Source organism: Pyxicephalus adspersus, chromosome 4 (genome assembly GCF_032062135.1).
Source record: "Pyxicephalus adspersus chromosome 4, UCB_Pads_2.0, whole genome shotgun sequence".
Taxonomy (NCBI): domain Eukaryota; kingdom Metazoa; phylum Chordata; class Amphibia; order Anura; family Pyxicephalidae; genus Pyxicephalus; species Pyxicephalus adspersus.
The window spans coordinates 9,052,715-9,075,414 of NC_092861.1; the positions used below are offsets into that span (position 1 = coordinate 9,052,715).

Below are 22,700 nucleotides of genomic sequence, written 5' to 3' on the forward strand. Positions count from 1 at the left end.
TTCAAATAATTGTTTCACTTTGTACTGCTTTGACTAAGAAACATGTACCGAGTAATCTGGTTTCTTGAATGAACTGTAAGAAGTGCCAGGAACAGTAAAAGAAACTGGTTTAACCAGCAACCAAGAGAGTGCATACTATATGGAAAAAGTGGACACTCCTCCAAATAACTGGCAACAGGTGTTTCCAATGAAGGATACCATTATCCTACAACATACTTCCCATATCCATGAAGACTTTGGGTGGTTGGGATGGAGGAGCTCGGTTAGTTTGTACAGAGCACTGACCTCAACCCTACTTAACACTTTTGGGACTAATTGAAATGTCTTCTCATTTCCATAGACACACTCCAAAAACCTTTTCCAGTAAAGTGGGGGCTGTTATAGTCTCAAAGAACAAGAGGGAAGTAAAGGGGGGGGGGGGTTCTCTATATAAAATCCAAAATTGATTGGTATCCAGAAACGTTTTAAATTCAAGAGCTTTAGTTTCAGATGACCTGATCTCTCTTGAAAGCCATTCTTACCAAAAACATAGGTAATAACTTTATTTTAAAGAATAAATCAACCCAATGCTACATATATTTCCTGCTGCCCTGTCATCCTTGTAGCCAACATCAAAGGCTGGAGCTACCGCGGCTACTTCAGCTTCATTGCACCAATATCATCGCTATCGCTTAATCATTTAGAGTTGTGATTGATTACAATATGAAAGAAACAATAGCCCTTGTTTGTGAAAGCTACAACATTTGTATGTGATTATGAATATTCCCATTATGTTTGCACAGTGTTATAGCATGTGTTACAATATTTGCTGCTTGTTTAGCTTAGCTGATCCATGGCTAGTGACTTCACTAGTTCAGTAGTGATCTTTACTGTATTGCCACAAAGGATACTTGAGTGAAACATTTAATGGGAGCATTAATGGATAATCATTTATTAAGATTGCTGTCTTATTCCATATCCATATTTGTATGTTTCATTACATCATAGGTAATCATACTAAAATACAGTACAAGAGCCATTTTAGTTTATTACCGCAGTCAAAGAGATTGCTTTAACTGCCAAAAAAACTTTAATAAATGTTGGCTTGTAGGTTGTTAGGATTTATTTAAGCCATCCCAAAAATAATATAAGCGAACGTAAGCATTTACTAAATCAGTTTCAGAATTTCGTTCTTTTTTTCAACCTAGTCTTCCTTTTTCTAAAGTAGTCCATTGAACACTATAGTTTATTTAAATGATAAAACTATCAGCAGAAATCTGGGATTCTTTTGTGTGTAATGTCTTAACTCCAAAATATTTTGTTAGGAAAGTCAGGGGGCAGATAGTGGACTTGTCAGGAGGAGGAGGAGTTGGCTGATCTGTGTTTGCTAACGGAGGAGTTCTCTTCTCCGCTGTCACCTGCTTCTACATTGAGATGATTCTTCTCTGTTGGCACCCTCATAGCTGCAATCTTTCATTTTCAGCAGTAAGAATGGTAGAATTAATTACAGGTGATGCACAACAAGATATATTTTCAGTATTTCTAAATTTAAAAAAAAAACACAAATGTGTATATGGTATTAGAAAACATGTAATTGGCATCAAACATCTTTATTGTAAAGACAGTTTTGGCAAATTAGTTATTTGTCCCTGTCTAGTATGATCCTTGGATTGAAGATGAAACCTATTGAAGTTGAATCGGGATAGGGTGCAGATTGAAAGTAAAATGAAGTATTCCCTATTACAGCAGCAGAGAACTCTCGGCAGATAAAAATATAAGGCTGATTTCTGCTTTAAATATACCTAATGTTTTATTTATATATATATATATATATATATATATATATATATATCTTGTGATATCACCCGAGTTGTAAAACCCTTGTTGGGGTTGATGAAAAGTCAGTTCCTACTGACATAGGCACACCTCATTATTTTGTAAATCATTATTTTGCTGGGAAATGAATCCATTTATGCATGTGTATTGGGCAAAGGATGGGTGAGGATAGGTCATCTACTTTTTGTATAAATTGTATAGTCCATTAGGCAAGGCTGACAATGCTGGTTGAAAATTCAAGTTTTGAGATTACCAAGTTTTTAGGTATTTTATGTATTGTTTTGTATTTTCAGTGTGATTTAAAAAAATAATTAAAATTTATTTTAAATTAATTTATTTTAAATATATATTTTTTTTAATTTAGACAACATGGAGAAATGCACATTTTCTATTATGTGACCTGTAATTAGCAGCAGATTTTTTCAACAGTACATCTTACCTGTTTCCATCAGACAGTTGTTTAGGGTTTGTAGGTTATAGGCCTGAAAACTGCATCAAAACCTAAGTTATTTACAAGGTTGAAAATGAATGCATTTCCAGCAGTAGAATACAGCACCTGCATTGTTAGTACTCATAACCTTCAATGTCTTAAATCTTTGTTGACACCTAGAAACTGACGGTTGTTCCTTTCTGGTCTGAGAAGGATTATGTAACATTTGGGAAGAAAAATACAACTTAGCAGTCCAGCACTGGAGGCAAGGATAGCAAATATCTGCACAGCCACAGTGTACTTTCCACTGGTGCTCAGATAAGCTGGGATGAAGGAGATCCAGACAGAGCAGAAGACCAGCATGCTGAAGGTGATCAGTTTGGCCTCGTTGAAGCTTCCAGGAAGGTTTCTTCCCAAGAATGCCACCAGAAAGCTTATCATAGCCAGAAAACCCAGAAACCCCAGAGACAGGTAGAAAAACACTTTCTGGCCTTCATTGCACTCAAGAATAATTTTATAATTTGCAATTTCAGTGTTCATAGTCGGAAACGGAGGTGACCTATGAAACCATGCTGAACAGATACTAATCTGCAAAACTGAACAAAGTCCTACTATACTACGAGGGATAGTGGGACCCAACCATTTCCTTAACGGACTGTTAAGTGTGATAGTTTTGAAGGCCAGGACCACCATAATAGTCTTGGCTAGGACTGATGAGAGACTAATAGAAAAGATTAAACTGAAGAATGTTTGTCTTAAGAGGCAGGTGATAGTAGATGGTTGGCCAATGAATACCAGGCAGCAGAGGAAGCAAAGAATGAGAGACACCAACAGGATGTAGCTCAATTCCCTATTGGTGGCTTTAATCACTGGCGTCTCTCTGAACCTAATAAATAGCAATAGGATGCCAAGTGCTAGGATGGAGGACCCAGTAGCTATCAATACAAGCATTATTCCAAGGGGTTCTTGATAAGAAAGGAACTCAACAATCTTCGGGATGCATTGGTTCCGCTCTTCATTTGACCACTGATCTCTGGGGCATCGAAGACATTCAGCAGCATCTGGAAGTGAATATTTGTGTTATTGTACAATTCTGATGCATTCGGGTCTATTTAATAAATATCTGACGTCTTTGGGTGTGAATTGCAATGTGATAATTATCTGTTTAGTTCTGCCTATATACTAGGAACCCCACCCCTCCCATGTTTTATTAAATCATTCCAAAATAAAATTCATTTGCACCAAAAAAATATTTGGTTATTATAGTTCTTTAGCCATGTTTTCTGAGAATGGTGACAATTTTACTTGTTTAAAAAATATTTTGCATGTAAAGAATCTGTTCTGTTGAACTTTAGCTTTAATTACTTTTAACTATTCAATAATAAAGATTTTACCACAATAAGAATTCTTTTTTTGTTCTTTTTAATCCTTTAAGTCGATTTCAAGATTCTAAGTTGGTAGTGCTTTGTGGTGTGTTGCACATGTAACCATAAATTTTCCTCATTTCCTGTAGACCAAGGGTTTTTCTCCCCACATTAGCCACATAGACAATAAATGGGGTTAGAAGCTTGCAGTTAAGTACTGTTCACTGCGACCCATTGTGAAATCTAAAGATGCTGGTACTTTGAGGACCAGCAAAGCGAGCAACCGTGGGACTGGCAATGTGTCAGCCGCAGGAAGTTGTGTAGGACCATCGGATCCCGTTGCAGGTCTGGTCTCAACCTGCCCTGCCCTAAGCTGCTCTATAATGCAAATGTTGACTTTGAAAGCTTAGCTCATGCATACCCGTTCAGAATCATTCTTTTTTTGTGATCTTTGTGATAACAACATGTCAGTCTTTAAAATAAAGCTCACCTGTTATGTTGGTAATGTCCCCTGCAGAACACAACACACAGTCAAAGCAGCATGATGGCTGTCCCTGCCTGGCGACCTTCCTGTACCCTGGAGGACAACTGTCACTGCAATACGACTGGGGGACCTGCAGAGAGGGGAAAAACTTAGTGCTCATATAGAATTATAGGTCTCAGGTGATCTGTGAATATATACCCAGAAGACATATACTATGAGAAATTAGCAGGTACATTCCCAGCTTTAATTATATGTATCACTTCAATTTTCATTCACAGGGACCTGCAGGTCAAAATTGAGTATCTAAATGCTTATTTGCAGTATTTCTGCTTTCCAAAAGTTATTTTTTGTTTACATACAGTGTACCTTTGAACATGCTAGAAACTTTGGCTACTCAAGGCGAATAAGTTCTCTAATGCAGCTCCTTGTCCTCTTCCTCCCTGTATATAACATTTTATGTAGCAAGTGCAGGTATACTTTGGAGCAGGAGTTCCCAGTCCCTGTCAGAGATTCCTGTCAGTCCTATATCTTTAACAGACAGCAGTAAATTAAATAATAGTTGGTTTACAAAGAGTTGGAAGATAATTTGTTAATGCTATAATTTTACCTGTGGCCCTGGAGTTGAGGGCATGTCACTTTGCCAATTCAGAAACAAGTTTGTTTCAAGTAGATGGGTGTTATATGGCCCTGTCACCTTGCCTATCCAGGGCAAAGGCTAGCATCTGTGTAAAGCCCACTATCCACTATAATGCCAATGCTCAGAATATGTGTGTGTGTGTNTTTTTATTGGATTCAATACAAAATAACTGTAAAAGTAATTATATATATATATATATATATATATATATATATATATATATATATTATGCCTGTCTGTGGGGGGCAATGTTATGATCTGGGGTTGCATCACTTGGTCAGGTCTAGGTTTAGGTTGACTCTCTGAATATACTGAATGACCAGGTTTTGTCTATCAATCGATTTTTTTCTTGATGGCACCGGCATAATTCAATATGACAATGACAATGACAAGGATTCATCAGGCTCAAACAGTGAAAGAGTGGTTCGGAGAGCATGAGACATCTTTTCTACACATGGATTAGAACACAGAGTCCAGACCTTAACCCCATTGAGAATCTTTGGGATGGGCTGGAGAAGACTTTATATAGAGATCCGACTCTCCTATAATCATTGCAAGATCTTGAAAAAAAAAAGTAATGCAACTCTGGATGAAAATTGATGTTGGGACATTGGATAATCTTAATAAAAGAATGCCATGATGAATTTGTGTTGTAATCAAATCAAAAGACTGTCCAATGGAATATTAGAAATATTAGAATGTGTCACTTTTTATTGGCCAGGCAGTGTTTACAGAGTATTTAGCAGTGGCTACGAAAGGTGAGTACTAGCGAGGTGAGAATGAAGAGGTCAGGTGGCGGCTTTACACTGATATTGTCACCTTGCCCTCAGTGGACAGGCCGACACGTTTTCTTTAAAGCACAGCTTTTGGCTAATTGTTTTTATACATAAATGCAGGTCCGACTGCTTCACCTAACTTTATTATGGAGCTGTTATAGTGCTCGAAGTCTTTTTACATTTCTTGGGTCCTGGGCTACCCTGTTCCTCTGGGTGTCCTTGGCTTAGCTGTTCCTCCTGGGTTCCTGGGAGCAAAATTGCAAGGATCCAGCAAACTTCCGTTCATTGCAACTTTCTTGGAATGTATGAGACCAGAAATGCTCTGCTCTGATATGATTCACAACTGTCATTCCCTGGCATGAACTCTGCTTCATCCTAAATGCAGAGCAAAAGTTACATTGGGGGTGTGTGACAGGTAAAGAGAACCTGTCACCCACCCACATGTTTTTACACAAATACATAAAGGCATGCAATAGATGCACATTTGTATCAAAGCACCAACAACTCCACTCACATTAGATATCATACAATGATGCAAGATATAACCTCCGAACCAACTCTTACAGTGTGGTCAGGAGATCAGTGAACATTCTTACCTTGGAAAATCGCTCATTCCACAAAATCTGGCTGGTGTTGACGTCGATCACATGACCTGCCTTTGCGTCAGGGTTAAAGGTTCCCACTGTCACCAGCTGAAATTCTCCATTAACAATGCGGATGGTCACAATGTCATATGATGCAGAAACATCTCCATTGCCATCAAAAGTGATAGTGTCGCCAGATGGGGGGCGGAAAGGAGTTTTTTTAAGAGAATACAGAACCTACGTGTTCATCAAAGAGAAAATAGGGATGTTGTTATTTTATTAAAGTCTAGAGTACTCTTGGAGGATTCTATAATTTGAAGCGTAGATTGTAGTAGTAGAGGATCTCCAGACAAATGGACTACCAATAGATCCTATAAACTACTACTATGAATTATGTTTTACAATTGCTTTTCTGCTACCTGACATGGACATTTGCCAATGGCAGGGTAATCTCAAAGGGTTTACAATCAATGACAGCTTGCATGGCCTCATCTGCAGTACTGGACTATAATTCATAAACTGGATCATACATTTTTAATTCAAACCAATGTAAAAAAATGTAATTGTTGGATAAACGTTGAATCTTGGATGAAAAACATTTTTAACAGTATTTTTTTAAATGTTGCACATCACTTCCCAGTAGTTTCCCAACCAGGGTTCCTTCAGAGGTTGCTGGGGTTTCATTGAGCAACGAGCAGTTTGTGCCTTTCAGGTCAGTTTAGGTGACACCAATGATCATTTGGGCTATCTGTAAGAGTGGCATTCTTCCTAATGACCAACAATGTAAGAGAAATTCTTCCCACTGACTACCACACTAATGTACTGTGAGCTGTGGATATAGTAAATATTGAAGGGGATCCCTAAAGACCTGAATGTTAATTTAAGGGTTGCCCCATATTAAAAAGATAGAGAAACATCAGAATAACCGGTATGTGGTACGTTTTAGGCATAGTTTTTGCACTTAAGTGCCAGGCATATCAACTCCTAGCAACCTCTGAAGGAACCCTGGCTAGAGCTGTCTATGTTGACATTGGGACATACTCTTAATTTTTATTTTTACCTGCCAGGGCTGGATGCTGCTGATGTTGGCACAAGTACGATCAGCTGGCTGGCACATGAGCAGTGCGTGAAGAGCATGAGCATAGGCATACCCAGCTAGGTAGGCATGATAGGTGTAGCTCAGGTCATAGATCTCAAATAACTCAGGAATCTTCATCTTTAGATCTACATTTTCTGTGCACAGTGACTGATTGTTTGTCGAAGTTGCTCCAGTTTCCTGCATTCCTTCACCAGACCAGCTGCAGTGAAATGCTGTTTCCCAGAAGAGTTTAATAAAAGGATATGTAGAGTTTGAAGCTGGATGTAAACTTTGGAGAAAGGACTCAAAACCTGGCATGGGTCTAGTTTTAGGCATCAGACCCACAGTCCCATTAAGAACTTTCCATGCCTTCCTAGAGAAGAGGCCAGGAGTGATCGTAAAGGAAACTGAAGAAATGAAAATCTTCCCAATCACTCCTTCATCAAACAAGGCATCAAACAAAGCCATCACATGAGGCTCGGTGCTATGGAGGATAATCACGTTGGCCGAACTTTGCCTTATGATTTCCACAACCCTTAAGATTTTCTTTTTGGAGTAACTGAGGTGGATTTTTTCAGAAAAGGCCACACATCTTCCATTTTTCTCGATTTCGGCTCTGATCGCCCTTCCACCTTGCTCACCCACATCATTGTCCACTATCAGCATTCCTACCCAAGTCCAACCAAAGAGATTAATGAGCTGAGACAGGGCAATGTTTTGAAACATGTTACTTGATACTGTGCGCAGGAAAGATGGGAAGTTCACCTTGTTGCTCAAGGCTGAGGAAGAGGCCCCATGGCTGATCTAAAAGAGAAGAATGCAATGTTAATAAAGTAAATGTAAACCCACATGAAATTAAATTTTTTGGTATAGTCCGGTGCCATTACAGATCCTGTTTTATCCTCTTTTTCCTCCAGTGCTAGATGGATCCTTCAATGCTTTAGGCAATAGTACCTTGTACAGATGTAATGTGGAATTGGCCTGTGGGTCCAAGATACATCCTGAGTGTCCCTTAACCCAAGAAGTGATGAGTCTGGTCAGGTAATTTTTAACGATTGCAGTTTATGAACTCTTAAAAGGCTGATATATTGTAAATTTATTCCAAATGCAATTTTTTTCCACCACTTCATTAATCTTTTTTTTTTTTTTTTTTTTAAGAATCCTATATTAAACATCTGGAGATTTGGCTATGACTTTCTTTTTGTCCTTGCCTAAAGCAGATAACCTGACCAAAATTTTCCAGACAAGATCTGTAGGTGCCTAGGACAATCCTAGATGAACCAAAAAACATAGGGGTCCTAGGGGAGGGATTGGATATAACTTATCCAAAACATAGGAAGGAAAGGGGAGTAAATATTCAAATGCAAACCTATTTTAAATAAATTCTCAGCCTAAATTAATGATTACAGTCAAATATTTTGTGAAACAATTCGTAACCTTCTTCGAGTACACTCTTCTGGTGATCACTCTTCTAAATACCAGCACCTCCATGCTGCAGAACTCTGCACCCAAGATAGAGAGAGATTCTACCAGACTAAAGAGTGTCTTCATCTTTTTCCTACTAATCCACCATCCCTAACATATATCCTGGGTTAAACAACTAAAACTTGCTAATTAGGGATCTCTATACATCCCCAGAGGAAGCCGATAGTGGTCTGATTACACCCACGATGCTAATGGGTCAAGACCTATTCTACCTTTGTACATTTTAAGAATTGTTTGTAACAAATCATTACAATATAAACTTACTTTGCCAAAAAAAAACAGCTTTCACTCTTCTCTTCTGTACATATACCTATTTATTCTTGGAGTAAGATTTATGGTAGTGGTGTACCCCTAAGATTCTGGTAATGAGAAGAGACAGAAACAATGGAAACACTATGTTTCCATTTTTACTGTTACTCACCTTTGCAATACTTTAACTCTATATCACCTTTCGCTGGGTGTTCCTTTTCTCTGGAATGTTCTCACTCTTTATACATTTCTTTTATGATCCCTCAGATATACATATATATCTTATTAGTTTCTTTTACATTCCTCTTCTGGGAAGATAGGTGCCCCAGGGAAGAACCTTATATAACTGATCAAAAATCCCCAAAATACCACACTTGTCAGATACCTGTGGGAAATGGTGGACACCTAGGATCCTGGCAATGGGGAGAGACAGAGCTGATGCCATATCTCCAACTATCCCAACCATGTTAGAAGTCTTGTGACAGTTGTATTGAGGAACAGGATTTTCTACTCCTGAGAGAAGAGACATAACACTTTCTGAGGCCCGGAGCTCTGACATACAAGACTCCACAAGGATAAAACCAAGGGTGATGTTAGGCAGAAGGTCTGGAGAATTGTTAATTTCATCCACTGCAAACTTAAGGCCCAGGACATCCCGGTAATAACGAATGTGGAACCTATCAAAGACAAAGAGGGGAAACAAAAAGTTACTTCTTTGTCATCCCTATTGTTCTTGCTGTTTGCCTCAACACACTTTACACTTTTTTTTGTAAACTTCTGGAATTAACACATTTGGGGAACTCAACTATAGACTTCCATCCTTGTTTTTTAGAATGTTCATCAAGGATGGAATGTGAGAGGAAATCTCCCCAATGGGATACAGACTACAACAAGTGGGCTGCTTAAATATTCATACATATAATTCAATCTGCAAAGATTGAGTTGCATGTTCAAACTGGCCAACTGCATCATTGTCATTACCCTGAGACCAGTAACTACTCTATTGTGGAAAGTGCCAAATACTTCGTTGTTTTCTCAGTGTTGAAAAACACTGTGCTCATACCCCTTTAGCACCTTGTTCATAAAATATATAAGATACTTAAACTTGAGCACAGGCATCTCTTCAGTTTGATTCTACATTACAGGCCAATGAGAGGACCTTATTCTGTGGGTCTTCTTTAGTTATGTCTGTCTGCCTCATACTGGGCTATGGGCCTGTTTTTTAAAGCCTTCCAGGACCGGAGAAGATAGACGAATGTGGATGATCCAAACAACCTAAAATGGATCTGATCCATAAATAAAAAAAAATTGCCAACTAATAGGAAATGCACCCAGGTTCTTCCACAATAGTCTATCTTATCTAGTATTGGGGAGTCCTAAATATGTGTTTATTAATAAACAATTACACCAGGGAACAATTTTGAAAACATTTTTTTGTTGACCTCAATTTTTTAAGCTTATTTACATTAAAATAGGTATGCTGATTCTGAAAGTGCAGTTAGGTTTCTTCTATCAAGTCAGGTTTTTTCTCTACCACTTTTATTAATGCGAATACTGGAGCATGGTTTTCTATAGGCTATTCATTTACATGCAAGACAGTGTGGTCAGAGGTTGTTTGCTGCTCTACGTAGTGAATAAACAAAATTACAAAATTTATTTTTTTTACATGTAATTCCTTTCTTTCAGATTATGTCCGGCTCTGCTGTTTCACATCCTAAACAACCCTGATTCATTTTGTTATATCTGTGACAGTTTTAACATTCCCAGTCAAAGTGCGAATATCAGCACATTTATGGAGCAAGCCTATTTGGCATATTTCAAAGTTAAACTTGGTGATCAAGATAAGTCTTGGGCCCCTCATAAGGTGTGCAAACCGTGTGTCGAAGGTTTATGAATGTGGACAAAGGGAACACGTGATAAGATGCCATTTGGTATATCTATGGTTTGGCAAGAGCCAGGAGATCATTTCAGGGACTGTTACTTTTGTATAGTGAAAATTTCAAGATATAACAAGAAAAAAAAAATGTAACATAGAGTATCCTAGTCTATCATTGGCTGTACCCCCAGTGGCTCATTCAGATGAAATCCCAGTGCCAGTTTTCGTTACACTACCCTCTTTTCAGGAACATGAATATGGTGATGAACTAGGTGACAACAATGATGAAGAGTTTGAAATTGAAGAGAACTCTGTTCGTAAGGGATTTTATCAGCATGATTTGAGTGATTTGGGACTATCGAAGGTTTAAAGGTTTAAAGATTCCAATCTTTACCTCAACTGAATGGCGACTATTCATCCATAGCTCAAAGTGGAGCTTAATGTGTGTCCCCCTTCACAATGAAATATATTTGGGTCAGTCCCAATTGGCCATTCAGTTTCTCTTTGTGAAGAATATACAGACATAAAGAGAGTCGTTAAGTTGTTGCAATATCATCAACACAATTGGGTCATCTGTGTTGATCCTAAAATGGTATGCTTCCTTCTTGGTCAGCAACGCGGATACACCAAGTATCCCTGTTATCTGAGCATGTGGGACAGCTGAGCTCGTGAGGGGCATTGGGTGGAAGGGAATTGGCCTCCAAGATCTGCCCTAAAACCAGGTGATCCAAACATTCTACATGAGCTACTTGTTGATAGAAAGAATAATATATTCCCGCCTCTGCACATGAAACGTGGTCTGATGAAGCAATTAGTTAAAGCTTTGCCCACTGAAGGAGACTCTTTCAAGTATCTCATTTTGGCATTTCCTAGCTTGTCATTTGAAAAAATAAAGGCCGCTGTGTTTGATGGTCCATAGATTCGGCAGCTCATCAAAGATGAACATTTCATCAGGACAATGTCAGAAGTCGAAAGAATGCTTATGGTTATGGTTATCATTCAAGGTCATTGTCAAGGACTTTCTTGGAAACACACAAGCAAATAATTACAAAGAAACTCCTTGAGAGCTACAAAATGCTTGGCTGCAATATGAGCATCAAGGTGCTTTTTCTGCATAGCCATCTTTCTAACTACCCGGAAAACCTTGGTGCCGTCAGTGATAAGTAAGGTGAACGATTCTACCATGATTTGAAGGTCATGGACAGACGGTATCAGGGTAGATGGAATGTACATATGATGGCTGACTATTGTTGGAGCATCCGGAGGGATTGTCCTAACACTGAATACTCCAGGAAAAGCTATAAGCGTAAATTTTTACCTTAACGGCTTACCCAATTAATTTTCAAATGGTTTACTGTAAAAAAATGTATTAACAAAAAAAATGTAAATAAACAGTACATTCAAGTTAATATTTAAATATTTTTTCATTGTATGTAAAATTTGTATGTTTTCTGACAAAAATGGAGGGTACCCTGTATTGTAAAACTGGATGTGATAGCAAAAAACTGGGGTCATTTCTGGATTCACCACTTAAAAATGAGTAAAAAACAAGTGTAAGATCTAACGCAACAAAAAATGCGTTCCCCTGTGTTATGTACAAAAAATACCTTTTGATTTTGCTAGAAATTTTTTATGCAGATAACTTCTTGGGCTGTGAACAAGTAGGGGGTTATAGAGATGAGAACGGGGGGCAAAGTGAAAAGAGATTAGTGTTCTGTATAATCCATCAGAAATGAAGTAGGCAAGGCTGACTCCATGTGCTTGATAATCACGGAATGCCTCATTAGGAACTTACTACTATGCCTCTGTGTCACCCTCAAATTCAAAGCTGTGTTGTCTTTGTCGAAGTGGAAGCACAAAATATTCCTGATTAAACAGCAAGTATTTTTCTGTATTTGCAGCATGTGTAAAATGATACATAAGTGGGAATGTTTATGTATTTCAGAGATTAATTTATTATATATGCACTATATATTTTATTTTTGTCTTAACATACATTTTAGGATGGTAGAAATTTGCAAGAAACTTAGCAGTTATTCTATCTTGTTTTAGCTGAGGACGATGTTGTCACTTACCCCTTGCAGGATATTGGCTTAGGCATTTCTTGGAATTTCACAGATGGGAAATTATACCCAGAATAGACCAAAAAGATTCCTCCAACTAGGATATCACCTGGCTGGGTAAAGGTGTCCATCTTCCATCCCTGCAGCCTGCACCCCGGTGGTGTTTGTGCCGCTGAGAGGGGGAGCAGCAGCAAAAGGCGTAAGAGGGTCTTCATAGGGAGCAGCGCATGGTGTTCATTTTAATATTCCTTCCTTATAAGTAAGTTCCTTATAGAGAGCACTGGACAAAAATAAGATCAAGCATGAAATTAATGTTAAACAGAATTTATTTCAAAATACTTTTTTGGTTTGTGATACATGGGAGAAGTCTAAATGCCTAATAAAAATAAACTTTCTGACAACAGAACAGGAAATGAGGGGAATGTATGTGAAGCTTGGTGATCTACCGGTAGCCAACCTAAAAATAATCTGGTCCAGGATTCAAAACACTTGCTAGCAAATAGCAAATGATTTTGAAGAAATCCATTCCAGGTTTGCTGGATCACCCAGATTCACTGAAGAAAGTGGATCCTCTCCAGCCTTGGAGAGCTTTATTAAATCAGGCCCAAAGTTCCAAAACCATGGACATTATGATGAAGTTGGCATCTCTTTTTGCAGCTATAACAGCAAGCACTTCTCCAGGAAGAAAATATTAGAGTGTATATGTGGGAATTGCATCAATTCAACCAAAAGAACATTTTTTATGTCATCCGGTAATGTTTGACAAGATTTGACTTAGAATGATGGTAAGTAGGGCACTTGCATACTAAACTAGTCAAACTTTGTCTTTATGAAGCAGAATTCAAACACATATTGTTCCAAAAAAAAAAAATAATATTTATATATATATATATATATATATATATATATCTTGAGTATTGCTCTTGTATTTCCATACATCTGTTTCTTTTTTTTCCGAAGTTTAGGTTCTGAGATCAATTATTGTATTTTGTTTGCTCTAGACATAGAAGACAGAAACAGATGGCAGATAATTTGTTCCAAGCTAAATATTTATCAAGAAAGGAAGTCTTTTCCTGGTTAGACTGGAGATTTTCTATGATGTAAAATATTCAAAAACACTAAGCATTAGAATGATCCTTATGTTCCTAACACAGGGATACAATAGGAAGTGGTGGTTATTGTGGTTTAGGAAAAATCTAACAACAGTAAAAATGCAAATAGGACGATTAGATCTTTGCAATAGGATGACAACACCGAAATACAGTCTTCTGAAAAAAGGTGTAAAAGATAATCAAGAAACGTAAAAGTTAACCAGCAGTAGAAGAGTTTATAAAAGTAGAAAAGTTAAATTTAACAGAAAAAAAGAGTCCGTCAGCAGCACCAGGAGAGAAAGATAAATACTAGTAATGAGGTAGAAGGGTATAATGAAAATATCATAATCATTGGTGGTTTTCAGTTTTATATGGCCAGAGTTCAGATTTTGGTATTAGAAAAATTATAAAAAAATTATTTTGCAAACCAAGGAAATCATCAAACTGCATTTTTTTCAATTCAACTGAATATCTACATTTAGAGTATAGCCCAGCTTGTTGCAAATCATACAGATATTTGGGGAAATTCCTGGCACATGAACATAGATTTTAATATTTTAATAATTGCTAATTAATAGGGCGTTGTTGGGCTTTCTCACCTGATTTTATTGAGTTGCCAAGCTGGAACTTCTTTTTAATTGTCCATTAGTGATTGTGGGTGTTGAGTAGCATCAGACATTGTATATCATATAGTGGACTATAACACCAACCTATATAGATGTTCTCGTATATATATGTATTTGGCCAATGTAACCAGGGAAAGTTCTGCATCACTCAGCGAACACTGAGATGGTATAATAGGGTTGTTTTCCCTGTGAGGGCCACACAGAGGCGGCACAGTGGAAAGGCCCTAATGAGGGGCTCAGTGATTACCCGGTGATTATATACTGTGCTAATTACAGGCTGGGTCTCAGCAAATCACACTTAATACCAGCCTGCAAAGGAATCTGCTTAGTAAGCGGTGCCAGGGGAGACCCAGGAATCGCTTCCTCCTGATGACATGGTCGTCTTTTGTCTCTAATCACATAGAAAGACACATCCCCGAAGAGCTTCATACCTGTGGGCCATCTTCAGCTTTTCCTAAATTACATTTTTTTTGCTGCCACAAGCCAGAAATAATAATGTAAGGAACCTTCTAATTAGATTGTCCCTGTCTTTGTTGTTATCTAAGATCTCGATGGGGTTAAATGATGGCAACAATTTACATTTTCCCCAATAGCCCTGCAAGGCCATGCACAATTTTGTACAATTATCCTTGGATCCCATTTCTTTGGATCCCTTTCATTCCCCACCAAAGCACCCAGCCAAGTATTGCACCCACCTGTCTATACTACTACTTACCATGCTCATAAGGAGCTGTACAAACCAGACCTTGTGGTGCATTAATAGTTGCAGCCTATAATCGGCTCAATGGGGTCTGGAGAAAAAATAAACAGTATATTAGAAGGAAAGAGCTCAGGAATGACTTCCCCAGCATAATAATGCTCTTTTATAGACCAGAGCTATAAGCTTTGTTCAATGATGCCACCCTTTAAGCAATCCATGCCCAGGAAAGGGTGGCATGGTGGGATGTAAGCCAAATTATATTAAATATTAATGTTACATTTTATAACAAAAAGTTTGTGGACTGCAAACAGCAACATGTGTGAGCTTTTTAAAAAAAACATTTTCTAAACTCTGGGCATTAGGCTATCCACAAGAATTATGTTTAGGTCCATGTAGCCAAAAGAGAACTTGTGAGGTTCTACTAATGCAATACGCAATCTAATTTATTCAAAAGGTGATAATGAAGTTGAGGTCACAGCACTCTGTTGGCCATTCATTCTCTTTCACACCAAACTAATCGTACCTTGCCTTTATAGAGTTGTCTGTGCATAGGGGCAGGATAACTGCTTTCACGGTGGAAAAGCACACATCTAAAATGTAGCAGTAACTACCCTTCATGTGTAGCACCTGCACTTATTTTGAATGTGTTAAGGCTAAGCCTCCTGGAAGGTGAATCGGGAATACCTGGGGCGCAGAGTGTAAGTGCGTCTTGAGTCCGCAAGGAGTGAAGGGCCGGTGACCCAGACTACCCGGCGAGCAGAACAGAGGGCTCCAGTGTAGGGACAGCCAAGATGAAGTACTGAGTAGAATGCTAGAGAGAAAAGCAAGTTCTAGACAGACTAAGGTCAGGGAAGGCGGTGGACATGTGTAGTCGGAGTTCAGGCAAAGGTCAAAGCAGGCGGCAGGTAAGTGTACTGGAGGTCTAAGCAGGGGATAGGAAGCAAGTGAGCATAAGCAAGGTAATAAATCCAAAAAGGCTCAATGTGACAGAGTATAGCTGGGCTAAGTCTCAGATAGCAAGGCTGAGGATCCAGCAACCAAACAAGTATAAAACAGACCAGCAGCAGGATAAGATTGGAACCAGGAACAACCCTGCATATTGGCTGCAGCACATACTCTGAAATCCCCTTCATCTATGCACAGCCTTAGAATAATTACAGGGGATGCTACGAAAAGCAAATCTCTGCACAGCTAAAGGGAGGCCAAGCATACTGAAAACTCCTGGACAGGTGATCTGTGGGTGGGTTGGTGACAGGAGGAGTTGCCACATAATTTTGGCAATATGAAGCTGCCGTATAGTACATAAAATGACACACTGTACACAAACATGAACACGCATAGCTAAGTTTATTATTATCTGCTTGACCACATTCACATGTGTGCCCTTAAAGGATCACGGACTCAATTAATTTAATTCCCAATGTAACTATGGACTGATGATTGTTCAATTAGGTTTCTTCTATCTCTTTTCTAAATGTCTTCACACATCTCTGTCTCTCTTCTGAGATGCAGCATTTCTCATCCATCTTGCAGTCCGACTCATGGGTGCAGTGTACAGAACCACACTGAAGGGTACTGAATTCATCAGCATCATTCCAGGGACAAAATTCCCACTGGTTCCATTAGAGGAAACAACACAATCAGACATGATAATAACTAATAACTAATAACTACACAGAATTTGAAGATAATAACATTCTTAGGTTTCAATTTTTTGATGAGTTCTATGATTCTACGGTTTCGGTTTTATGATAAATTCTATAATGGCAAAAATTTATATTCTCTAAAGTTTATTGATCATCAGCAAATCTGACCGCTACTAAAAAAGCTGAATTTTCGTGACAGTTTGCTGATCTGGAGCATTTAGGTGTTTGTTAACACAATGCAAATGAAGAAAGACATCAGCAATGATCTTAGAGAAGCAATTGTTGCTGCTTATCAATCTAGGAAGGGTTATAAGACCATTTCTGAACAATTTTATATCAGCCATTCTACAATGAGCAAGATTATTTGTAAGAGGAAAGCACTCATGCCAATCTTCCTAGGAGTGAATGTCGCAGCAAATTTACCCCAAGGTCACAAAGTGCAATATTCATATAAACTTCAAAAATATCAAGAGCTCCATCTCAGACTCTATAGGCCTCAGCATGTTAACTGTTAAAGTTCATGTCAGTATAATTGGAAAAAGTGGGGCTTTACAGAGCCTCCTCTCTGTAAAAAGAACAGCATGGCTTAGATTTGCATGCTTGCATTGGAACAAGCCACAGAAGTTCGGAAATAAATAGCCTTTGTACAGATGAGACCAAAGTGGAGATGTTTCACCATGATGTACAGCACCACAACTGGCAAAAACTAAACACAGCATATCAGCACAAACACCTTATACCAACTGTAAAGCATGGTGCTGGAGAGGAGCTTGTTTTGCAAGGGGACCTGGGTACTTTGTAGTTATATAAGTAACAATGAACTCCTCTGTATACCAAAGTTTTCCAGAGTGAATGTCTTTCCTGAAATTGGCTCATTCCACAGGACAATGATCCCCAAGAACTCCAGCAAATTTACAACAGAATGGAGATCGAGATATCGAGATGTCGAGAAATCGAGATGTTCCTATGGCCAAGTCCAGACCTCCACCCAATCACAATGCTGTGGTGGGAGCTATTGGATTATGGGATTTACTTTCAAGTTTTTCAAACACGGCTTCTCCATTTTGGCTTCAGGGGCAAATCTGTTGATCAAATGCTTTTTTAACAAGTTCTGTAAAAACTTATATTGCAAGAGGGTACACTTTCTCTTTCCCATGACTATGTGTGTAAATATATATATTTTATACACGAACTGTTGGTGATTGTGGTACCTGGTGCCGGATCCCAGCAATTCTTCCCGCATATATTGCAGCACTTCTTATTATCAGGGCAGTCAGTATCCTTTGTACAGTTATAGGCGAGCTTCGCTTTGCACTTTGCTTTTATGTCTGGGCAGCCTTAGACTTTGACTGTGGAGAAAAGAAAAAGGGCGATGAGTGATGGCTCTGTATATCAGTGTTATCTGAATGTTACCTTAATCTGGGGCCACATAGTTCCGGCCGCAGGTAGAGGTGCAGATCCGGGACACTGGCTGTCATTGCTACAGTTTGAAGCACAATGCTTATCATGCCCACAGATGGAAGATTTGAAGGATGGACATACAAGAATGGCTTCTGGAGAAAGAACAGAATGAACCTGTGAAACATCAGATACAGGAAAAGATTTCAAACTAACATTGAAGGTCATTGAGCTCCAAGCTTTTTTTTAAATTTTTTTAAACCTATATAATGGTGGCAAAAACCCACAGGGCTAATTTTGCAACATGTGCGAAATACATAGTGCAACCCAGCTTGTAGAGGGGAGGAATACAGGCAATGTGAGCTGTAAAGGATGGGGTTTTAGGCATTGGAGACTGCATGGGAACATTTGTAGGCAGTGCAGTAACTGTGAGCTATACAGGGAGGTTGGTGCAGACTTTGGATGATAGAAATGGGAAATGGCTGCATGATGATGTATGCACTGAGATCTGGAGGGTGAAGTGGTTTAGGCTCTAGGGACTGGAGAGAAACATATTCTGGCAATAGGGGAGGAATGGATGAAGCACTATAGAGATATGTCATTGTTTCTCCTTTATTAACATGGGGGAACCCTTGAAATAACTTTAAGGTCTTCAAGGAACCCCTTCTATAATTATTAAATCCACATTGGTGGTCCTTGGGAAAAGTTCTCAAAAATTCTTATGAATTCCCAATTTATTATTAAATACTGTTTTTTAATAAATTGTGAAGAATGCCTTTTACATTGCTGACCATTGGGAGGAATGTCACCCTTACATTCACCCTTACCAAAGCGTCCCAACTGCTCATTGCTCAAGGAACCCCTGGCAACCTCTGGAGGAACCCTTGGGGTTTTCTTTGGAAGCCTGGTTGAGAAACACTGTACTATATGTACAAATGTTGACACCTGAACATCACAATTTCATTTAGCCAAATGTACTTGGCTACCCTCCAATGTATTGAGTTTTGATGATTCAGGTGAAAGGTTCTGGTAATGCACACAAAGATACTTTAAACAACAGCTGCCTCTGTGTAATTGGTCTCCTGGGCATGGTTTGATGAGTTTGGTGTAAGAGAATGTTGTGTTCTGTAAGGAGCACACAGAGAATCTTACTACAAAGAAACAGCAACCATGCAAGTCCGGAATAATGGTGACCATCCTATGGCTATACAATGTAATGGGGCAGTGACTGGCCAGCTTAATGCAGAAAGGACAACACTTTGAATCATCAAGGCATTTATCATCACTCTTGCAAAGCAAACCAAACCTAATACACCTAATATGGAAAGTTGAAGGACACGATCCCGGCTTGACTGTAAAGAGAGACCAGGTAGGGTCGATGATGCTGCAATAAATATACAATAGAAAATAACTTCAATTCATAAAGCTTTACTCAAAAATATAAGGATCTTTATTTTAGCAATGTGATTGTAATTTTCAAATATCTTTCAACTGGCTAATATATATATATATATATATATTTACTAATGTAAGGGAGTACAGAGGAACGTTTATACTCCTTCTGTATACTAACGTCATACACTCTCGCCACAAATACATATGAACAAATGATTTTGCTCAAAGAAAGCCATGTGATTTCCATGTCATCGCTGACACTGTGATAACATAGTTTTGTTAAAAACCTACACCATGTCAGCAAATCTATCCAGGTTCGATTCCTAAACAGTTTTGGACATTTTGCATGAAGTCTGTAAATTTTGGAGTTCTGACAATGAACTTTTGCAGAATATTACTGAATATGGCAACTATCACTGGCAGTTGCAATGGCCTTGGATTCTGTTTGGGCATATGTTTTCCTTTTACAATATGTTTAGCTTATTTACAATACAAGCAACCTAATATGTATTATTTCAACGTGGGAAAAAGTTTTTTTTACAGGTTATGAAGGCCTCAACACTTGATTTTTCTCAAGCACTATCCTGCCACTGGTAAATCTTCTTTCAAACTATCATTAAGAATCAGAAGACCACACATGGTCTTAAAAAATTGGAATTAGTCTTTTCCCGGTGACATCACATCACCAGGTACAGATTGGTCTTTTTCCATTGAGATCCCACTTCCAGCACCAACATGTTGGTCTTTGCATTATTCTTTCACTACACATTCCCAGGCCTCCTACATTCCACACTCCTCCTTCACATACATTCTGTTAATATACTTTATGTGTACTGCTCACTGTCATACCTTCCACACTGCTGTCCTGCACATACTGCCTGCTGTCATACGTCTATTGATAAACTGTTGGTATATAGCATTACCATATTACGCAGTGCAGTATAATAAATAGGGATAGCAAATGACAGACCAATAGAAATGAGACGGGAGGAGGAGAGGACCCTACCCAAAATAGCCTACAATCTAAGAATACGTATGAAAGGGAACTGAAAAATACTAATACCAAATCAAATTTAGGTTCTTTTATTGCTTTCATCTAAAAAATACATTGAATGATGTATTATAAAACCAGAATTGTATTATTTGTGTGTTTTATTTCTGCCTAGAATTTACCTTTCGTTGCCAAAACAGACATTACTGTCAGCCATGATGTCCAATGACAGCTTAAAATCCCACTCACTTTGTATGAAAGTAATGTTCAGCATAAGAAACAACAAAATAACACTTTTTTTTTGATTAGTAAATTGAATCCAGTCTACACTGGAGGGAGATCGGATAATCAATTTCATTCCTTGGAGGACAAATTGTTATTGTCTCTGCAGGAAAAATTACATTTGCAATAAACTAACAGCAAATGAGAGAAGATAGGAATCAAAAAGCAGCCACTGCTGGGCTGTCTCTATATGTAAACCAAAATGTGCTGGGAATCCTTGAACATGTGTTTTTTTTATATATGCTTTGTATATATATATATATATATATATATATATATATATATATATATGTATATATATATATATTTGTAAAGCAAAGGCAATGTTAAAAACACATAAAAACATAAGTTTAAATGCAGTATTCTTTAAATCAAAAGAAACCCCAATCCATTATACTTTTCCTTTTAGCCTCTGTGCTACAGCCATAAACCAGCACAAGTATTACCCTTGCATTGACTATCTCTCTAAATGGCAAAATTTGGTGCTAAAATACATTGATAAATAATTGGTGCAGGCCTTTTAAAACATGTTGTCCTTTGATTTCTGAGGAGTCAATTGGTGGTACCTGTATCTGGGTCAATGCATTTCCTCCCACATATATTACAGCATTTCTGGTTACTGGGGCAGTCACTGTCCTTGGTACATCCATAATCAGTTCTGGTTTGCACTCTGATTTATTATTCGGGCAGTGGCAGTCAGTGATGGTTCTGTACGTCAATGTTTTCAGAGGGTGCAGAGGACGTTACCTGTATCATGCATATCGCTATCTGTATCATGCACTTCAGGCCACAGGTGGGATGCAGCAACATTTCTTGGCTGTCATTGTGACAATCTGAAGGACCGGGTTTGGCATAGAGACAGACGGAGGAATTGAAGGGCGGGCATACAAGAGTCACTTCTGGAAATACAAAGACAATTAGGCTGTAAAATATGAGATCTGAGAAACATTAGATCTGAGAGATATTACAAGTAAATTTAGAGGAAGGCAGCTGGAAGAAATTGTGGTGATGTAAGATATTCGATCCTGGAAATTAAAATGAAGTTCATTGAGTTTTAAGCTTTTAATAATTCATTAATTGTGTTTGAAGAAATCCATAAATAAATAATCAACACTGTTTTGCAATTCAGGTGATATGTATAGAAAAAATGGGCTGGTTTTCCTTAACATCATCCTGGGAAAGGAAAGCCAGCCCATTTTGGTGGTGGTAAAAGCTGGCAGCAAATGTTTGTGGGCACAATGGGGACCAAGGAAGAGGTCACACAGTCTTAACAGTACACAGGGGAGTTTTTTAGTCACTGGGGAGGACTAGAGAGAAACATATTGAGGTTCTGAAATGCACCTTAAATTCTGAAGCACTGTGAAATAAAAATGTTATAACCAATAGGGGCTGCAGAAGTTGTTTGTAAGAACAAGAGAGAGTACATAGTTGTGTCCCCCTCAATTCTAAAACTAGACCTTCTCATGGGCTTGGGACTGTCATGGATAGGAAATAAGAACAGGAAGCATGCGCCCACCTATCCATAAGAGTTTCTCTGAAAACTAGATTTCCAAAAAGGAAGGACAAAAAGTATGTACTCATTTCACTTTAGGCAAAAACCATATCCCCAGGGCCCATCGTTGGGGGGAGAGGTCTTTATTCCCACAATGTGACCTCAGTATTGTGAGGGTTTGCAGGTAGGAAGCTTATTTGGAATCTTGAAGCCCTCTTTAATAGAGGGGCCCTAATTA

General features: G+C 38.4%; 1 protein-coding gene across 3 annotated transcripts; it reads right to left on the minus strand.

Moving 5' to 3' along the window:
- Positions 1 to 2,140: 2,140 nt before the first annotated feature.
- On the minus strand, positions 2,141 to 21,243 carry LOC140328030 (extracellular calcium-sensing receptor-like). Of its 3 annotated transcripts, none has more exons than XM_072407330.1 (7): positions 18,116 to 21,243; positions 12,854 to 13,013; positions 9,288 to 9,579; positions 7,151 to 7,972; positions 6,103 to 6,327; positions 4,100 to 4,223; positions 2,141 to 3,306 (listed from the first exon to the last, which is right to left on the minus strand). In XM_072407330.1, the coding sequence occupies exons 2-7, from the start codon at positions 12,970 to 12,972 to the stop codon at positions 2,396 to 2,398; spliced, it is 2,493 nt and encodes an 830-aa protein (XP_072263431.1). In that variant the 5' UTR covers positions 12,973 to 13,013; positions 18,116 to 21,243; the 3' UTR covers positions 2,141 to 2,395. The 3 variants fall into 3 exon arrangements, with proteins under 3 accessions (XP_072263431.1, XP_072263429.1, XP_072263430.1); XM_072407328.1 differs by having other exon boundaries at positions 12,854 to 13,121; XM_072407329.1 differs by lacking the exon at positions 18,116 to 21,243 and having other exon boundaries at positions 12,854 to 13,661.
- Positions 21,244 to 22,700: the final 1,457 nt, after the last annotated feature.